The sequence below is a fragment of the Coptis chinensis genome, chromosome 3 (assembly GCF_015680905.1).
Source record: "Coptis chinensis isolate HL-2020 chromosome 3, ASM1568090v1, whole genome shotgun sequence".
NCBI lineage: Eukaryota > Viridiplantae > Streptophyta > Magnoliopsida > Ranunculales > Ranunculaceae > Coptis > Coptis chinensis.
In genome coordinates this window covers 81037285-81044597 of record NC_141458.1, presented here as the reverse complement: position 1 = coordinate 81044597, position 7313 = coordinate 81037285, and the positions used below count along the sequence as shown (strand labels likewise).

The 7313-nt window shown below is 34.2% G+C and overlaps 1 protein-coding gene across 1 annotated transcript; it reads right to left on the bottom strand.

Moving 5' to 3' along the window:
• Positions 1 to 13: 13 nt before the first annotated feature.
• Positions 14 to 6252, bottom strand: LOC147511058 (aldehyde dehydrogenase family 2 member C4-like). Its single transcript, XM_086602894.1, has 9 exons — positions 5988 to 6252; positions 3474 to 3616; positions 2501 to 2884; positions 2000 to 2089; positions 1726 to 1899; positions 1490 to 1627; positions 802 to 939; positions 648 to 709; positions 14 to 406 (listed from the first exon to the last, which is right to left on the bottom strand). Exons 1-9 carry the CDS (start codon positions 6091 to 6093, stop codon positions 133 to 135), a joined length of 1509 nt encoding a protein of 502 aa, XP_086459020.1. The 5' UTR covers positions 6094 to 6252; the 3' UTR covers positions 14 to 132.
• Positions 6253 to 7313: the final 1061 nt, after the last annotated feature.

Genomic DNA, 7313 nt, shown 5'->3' with positions numbered 1-7313 from the left:
AGCAACCAAATACTAGAGACCAACCTCACAATGATATTATTTAGGAAACTATATTGTAAAGCTGAAATACCCCAAATTACAAACTATAGAATTCAAAGGAAACTGGTATAGTAGGAGTTTGAAGATTATGACTCAAAGCCAAGGAGAATCAACAAGGGGAGTTACAACAGACTTGACATTGAGATACTTTTCAAGGGCATGCATGCCCTGATCCCTTCCAAAACCACTCATCTTATAGCCACCGTAAGGGCAGTCCCTGTCAAAAGCAAAATAACAATTGATCCAAATGACACCAGCACGGATCGATCTCGAGACTCTATTGGCAGTGTTCAAATCATTGGTCACAATTCCAGCTGCTAGTCCGTATCTAGTGTTATTAGCTCTCTCAATAGCCTCCTCAACAGTCCTGCATATATACAATCAGAATGAGAATTTTTTTAAATATACTTAGATTGACATGGATAGCACATTTATAGACAACCATCTACCAAAAGTAATGTGATAAACATAGAATTGATGTAAATAATCTTGCACAAGCTTGCGCAAGCGGTTTATACTGTTTCGTATGAGGAAATGTTTTTCTTTGTCATGGATTTTAATTTGGAGTACCGCCGTATTGATAAAAGGAGAAAGAAATATATTCTTACTTAAACTTCATGAGACACATCACGGGCCCAAATATTTCATCCTTCACTATCAGCATGTCCTCCTGGCAAAACAATCTCCAGTTAGACATATAACAATCAAAAGGAAAAAAAAACTGTATAAAAGACTTAGATACACAATAGCAAAGTGGTTTACCTTAACATCAGTGAAAATTGTGGGCTCAATGTAGTATCCTTTCTCACCGCAAGCCTTGCCCCCAGTTAATAAAGTGGCGCCCTCTCTCTTTCCGTGCTCAATATAGGAAAGAATTTTCTCAAATTGATTCTTATCAACCTGCAACAGACAAAGTTGACAGCTGACGAGTTATACAAATGTAGATACTAGATAATGACCGAAAAAGCTTATCAATCCCATTAAGCGGTTGACAGAATGTTAGCCTGCAATTCCTTTATTTGATTATTCTAATCTTATTAATGTTGGAGTAGTTAAGAACAATGTTTCTCAAGTTCACTACTGATGCTCTAGCTAAGGCTGGAACTTCCTTACCACTAAACGGAGTATTGACTTGGGATGGAAAGCTCCATTTGAGGTGTTTGGAGATTTAGCTAACTTTGTTTGACTATGTGAAGCACACCATCGTTAAAAATGGGAATGTTCTAGAATGATTGAGTGTGAATCAAAGGGAGGGGAAAATAAAAGAAAAGAGAAGTTCCTTTTTTTGTAACTTCACTTAGTTTAATATGGTTTAAACTTACACGGCAAAAAAAAAGTTCCCTTACTTTTTGGTGCAAGGGGACAACAACAAAGAACTCGAAAATATTTTCCATGTATTCGTATTTAAATATGGTTCGATTATGTAAAGTATTTCAGAAAAGCAACACACCTGAGGTCCTTGTTGAGCAAGAGGATCAAAAGGGTCTCCGACCACCCAAGCTTTTGCTTTCTCTGCCGCCTTTTTTACGAATTCATCATAAATACCTTCCTGAACATATACACGGGATCCAGCAACACATATCTCTCCCTGAAAGAATCAAAGATCAACCCCCGTAACAAAGTTAGTCTTCAATTAACTTGCTTTCCTGACACACACGTCTTACAATTGAAACAGAGGTGCTTTACCTTGTTGAATAGAATGCCAAGAATAGCGAGGTCAACAGCGATGTCTACATCAGCATCATCAAAGATTACAATAGGCGACTTTCCACCCAATTCAAGTGACACAGACTTCAAATTGCTTAATGCTGCAGCTTGCATTACTAAGCGTCCTACTTCTGTGGACCCTGTAAAACTAACCTGAAGAAAGAAAAACAAAACAATGTAAGAAATCAAAATAAATTGAACGCAACACATACAATATGGTAAGTATGTATATAGAATAGAGAGGGTTACTTGCTTTATCAACATCCATATGTGAGCTAATGCCAGCACCAGCTTTGGGACCAAATCCAGTGACAACATTGAGAACTCCATCAGGAATACCAGCCTGAGATCATCAAGGAAAAAAAAAAAAAAAACAGGAATCATTTTAGGAATTATATCAGACAAGAAAAATGATTGAAGAGGTTATATCAGACAGGAACCATTTTTAGTATGTTCTAAAAAGTGCATCTAGTGTTGGTTATTTGTTTTCCTTGGCATACACAAGACCTTGCTACTGAGAAGCCAGACCAGATATTATTTATTTTGAAGCACACACTTAGTTTCTCCTTTACGTACAGTCAATGGAGGACTACTTCATTGACCACTCTCAAATTTACGTATGGTAAAGTGATGTGGTTGTCTGAAACCTTGATTTCCACCCACATGGTTTTATCCTTTATGTACAACTCAGCAAAAGAGATACAACTGTAATGCGTGAAGAAATCATATATAGGGGTCATATAACGAGTATTACCTGCTTAGCAAGATGAGCATAGAAAAGAGCTGAAAGTGGTGTCTGTTCCGCAGGCTTGACTATCATCGTGCACCCAGCAGCTAAGGCAGGGGCAACCTTCATGAAAAACATCGTACTGGGAAAGTTCCAGGGAATGATGTGTCCTACAACACCGATGGGTTCACGCAATGTGTATCCCTGAAGCTCTCGTGACATCTTTAATGTCTCTCCATGGATTTTATCTGCAGCACCAGCATAATAGCGTAGTAGATGTGCAGATTGTGGTATGTCTAATCCTTTGCCCCAACTGAACAACTTCCCTGCATCTATAGAATCCAAGGCAGCCAATTCATCTATATTTTCGTCTATCAGGTCTGCAAATTTCATCATTATCCTTCCCCTGTCCTGGATATCATTCAGAACAAATAATCAATTAAAAAGTTAAGACAACCTAAATGAACAATACTAAAAACAGCGTAATATGCATATAATTAAGCAACATAGTTCTAATCTTCTAGATGACAAACTAGCTTTTTGTCACCCAAGGTTCTGAAGTGTATAGAAAACTAGAAATATATTAGATACACTCCAAATCTCCAATCTTCAGAATATGAAATGTAGCTCATTCAGATAACAACACTTAGAAGACAAGTACACAACACATTCACTTCTTTTCTGTTGCACAACACAGTTTTTGCAGCCAGAGTATGATTCTTCTTATAGCATTCAACATGTATGAAAAGTTGAAAACAAATATAATATAGAAGTTAACCCGCATGTGGATCAAATATTAGTACCACATTGGTTACAGTGGAGTTTGAGGCGAGATATAACCACAAGTTGCACCAAGGTCTTTATCAGATAAAACCCCACACTTGCTGATCACGGTTGCTAAGTAGGGATAACGTGGATGTAAAGAGACCAAGGGCCTCAAATAAGTAAATGCAACCAAACAGAAAACCATGGCAAAGAGAAAAGAGAACGGTGAACTTACAAATCCAGGCATACGAGGCCATTTTCCATTGTCAAAAGCATCTCTAGCTGCCTTGACTGCCAAGTCAACATCTTCTTTATCTCCTTCTGCTACCCTTGTTATCACATCGCCTGTTCTTGGATCTATTGTTTCAAATGTTTTTCCTGAATTTTGACAAAGCAAAAAATAAAGTTAACCATCAATGTAACAATCTTCGACTTACAAAGCCATATAATGAAATTTTAGTACCACAAGTCAATCAAAGTAGCCAAAACTGACAGAATGCATGTTTCACTTTAGCAAATTGTTCTACTTTCACATCATTGTCCAACAGGTACACCGACAATTAATCTTACAGGTATATAGTGGCATGAAAAATGGTCTTGAATTCTTATGGAACTATTGAAGGCTCGATACTAGAAATGCAGGTTCATATAGACTTTCAGTCTATAAGGAAATATAAGAAATAAATGAGAAATGACCATAGTAGGTACAAAGCAATGGACAATATGTGAATTACTCAACTATTAGTTAGCACATACATCCAATAATAATCATAGCTCAAAGGTTTGGAATATGTTTTTGATATAAGTGAAGCAGTTTTGTGCCCCAAAATTTCTTTATGGTTTATGAGTAATGCCAAGAAAGTGGTTAGAACCCCAGGGGTTTTTTCGGATCGATCACACCTTCACCAGGGAAAGGGGGGTTTAATGGTATAATTAGTAAAAGTTGACCAGACTACCAGTAGATGAACTAAGTTCATTTGTATTTTGTTAACAAATAATTAAGTTGGAAGTCACAACAATCATAACCGAATCATTAATTGATTTAAGCCATATGTTTTTGCTATTAAAGTCTTAATCATACAATATATCTATCTATCTATTTATATCTTAATGTTAAAGCTCCTACAAAGGGTATTTTTCAAGCTCTATTAAAATGTCATCTCCTATTAAAACGAGAATTTTTTTCCTATTGATAAAAAATAACTTCTAATTAAAACGGAATCAATCTCCTATTAAAACGAGAATTCGTCTCCTATTGAAAAAAAATAACTTATAATTAAAACAGAAATTTCTTCTCTATTGAAAATAAAAAATATAATATATCTAATTAAAATGAAACTCTTCTCTTATTCAAACGGGAATTACACTTCTAAATTAAGTCAACTATTAAAACGGGATCCATCTCCCAATTAAAAAACCAGTTTTTAAAACTTAATTAAAATAATTTGTTAGGAAATTAAAATGAATTTTAAAACTTAATTAAAACGATTTGTTAGGATATTATAATAGGCTAACAACTAAGACGGGAATCACAATTTGTTATAAAATTTATATATAGCCAACTTTCTACTTTCTAGTACTACTATTTATATTTAAAAGAGAATCACAGTGGTCCCATTACCATAGACCACATAAAAAAAAAAAAATATATATATATATATATATATATATATATATGGGGAAGGATAGAGGCACACATTCCTTTAGCCACATACATTGTAAATTAATCCAAACAAAATGGACTTAAAAGTTATTAAATATTTTTGTATATAATCCCCACCATGGACAACATACAAAAATTCAGCTCATCCAAAGAAATCTAATAGAACATCACAAATTTTTGGACCGTTAGATAAAAAACTCAAAAATGAACATAATTTTTTATGGTTATATCCAAATATTATAATGAGAATGATCTTTATGGGGAGATCATCCACTTTAAAAGCAGACCTTAATTCATGCCCTATATATATATATATATATATATATATATATATATATATATATATATATATCAAATTTGGTGTCGTCACATGTCTCACGCCATGTCTCTTTCAAAACCATGTGGGACTTAGCTAGAGAAGGTTCTGAGGACAATAAGTCAATAACACACACCGGCTCCATTGGTTCCATACCACTTAAATCTAGTTACGTCCGGACAAGTCCTAAAACCTGTCTCGATCAAACGATGACTTCTATTCAGAATAACGGGATCACCACATATTTGTCGACTAACATGTGTCACCCCAACAAAGAGACACATAGCCCATATTTATGCCACAACCAAAATCAGTTTCATTACTGTAGTTTTGACACATTATTTTCGTTTTTTTATGCCAACATTTTTAAGTACGTCTAAATCAGGCGGATACGACGCAACCATGAAAGCCAACTGAAACCGGCTTATTGGTCATTACCTATGTGGTTCAGACTGACCAAGACTTTTCCAAAGAGCTACTCAAGAAGTATCGGACCACGTTAAAAAATTTATGTGAAAATTTAAAGGTAGATCTGTGGTACAAAAAGTTAAAATGGTATAAGAAGTAGAGTTGGATAAGAAGTGGTACAAAAACTGCTGATAAAGCTACTGCGCACGTACGTTGTTGAACACAAATAATGATGATACAAGATATATCCAGTTTAAAGATTTGAAGGAGAATTTTTTGGAAAACTAACTGAAAAAAAGGTAAACGCAAAGAAGGACAGTAGAAAATCAAGAAAAACATGCAAAAGATATAATATATAGTACCTGAAATGGCGTCAACAAAGTCTCCATTGATGAACAGCTTAGTGAACTTGATTTTTGGGATCTTGAATGAATTATTACAAGAGTTTCCATTGCTCTCAATCGCCATTATCGTTTCTCTCCAGACGTTTTGGTTTCTTTCTCAAGGCTCAATGTATGTCAAACTGTCAAAGTACGAGTGTTTTTATATAGAAATAAACAAGAATAGAGCCAGCCGAATGTGGGGTCCACTGTTTCCAGGCAACAAGTTTATGTAGCCTGTATTCCCGGTTTATGGCGGCATCTGACTTTTTAGAAGGCGACATGAGAATGAGACTTTAGCTATGATCAATGGTTCTGATCTTAGGATGTTGTACTCCATGTGCATTACAGTACAAACCAACAAATATTAAATACTTTTATCTAATTAATTATGATATTTTCTCAATAATGGGTGCAGAATCCTTAATTAAGAAAAGGGTCCATAAACTCTTTCTGACTTTTGACTTTTTCTTTTTGTTTTTTTTACGCATAGAGATATTTATTGATTACTTTCAAGTTCCTTAAACGGCTATCTGTATTTAATATTTTTACAAAAATAGTTTGAGCATATTCGTAAAAAAAAAGAAAAATATATTTATGGGTACTGTAAAGTACATAAACCCGTAATCACAGCCTATAGGTTATATATTTCAAGATCTTTACGGTGGGGAGCTTTGTATACATGTTTCTTAAGGTGAGAGCATTTCTTAGGCGAAAATTAACCTTTTATCCAACACTAAAACAATACCACAAAGTTAGTATCTGATAAGATGTCAACTACTATATGCATAGTATAAAATATCGCGATATATCACAATATGTTTAGAGATATATAAGATTGTAAATATTGGTGATATTTCGATGATATTTATAATATTATCAATATTTTGAGATATATGGTGATATTTTGTGTAAGGTAATAATTTTATTTAATATTTACTATTATATTTTAAATAAATTTAAATGATATATTGTGATATATCAATAAATATTTACGATAATTGTCGATATTTGAGGTATATCCACAATATTTGCATATGAAACAATATAAAATATCTCCAAAGACGGGGATATATGATATATCCACGATACATATCAAAAGAATTGAGTATTGATAAATACCCATATCTCAATATTTTGTATTATGACTATATATGCATTTTTATCGTTTGTGGCATCCATGATGCTAAATTGGGTGAGTTGGTCCGGTTTTGGGTTTGCTCTAGGGATGTCCAAATGGGTACCCGACCCGGCTTGAACTTAACTTTTCAGGTTTTGAATGGGTATCAGGTTACCCGAACCCGAACT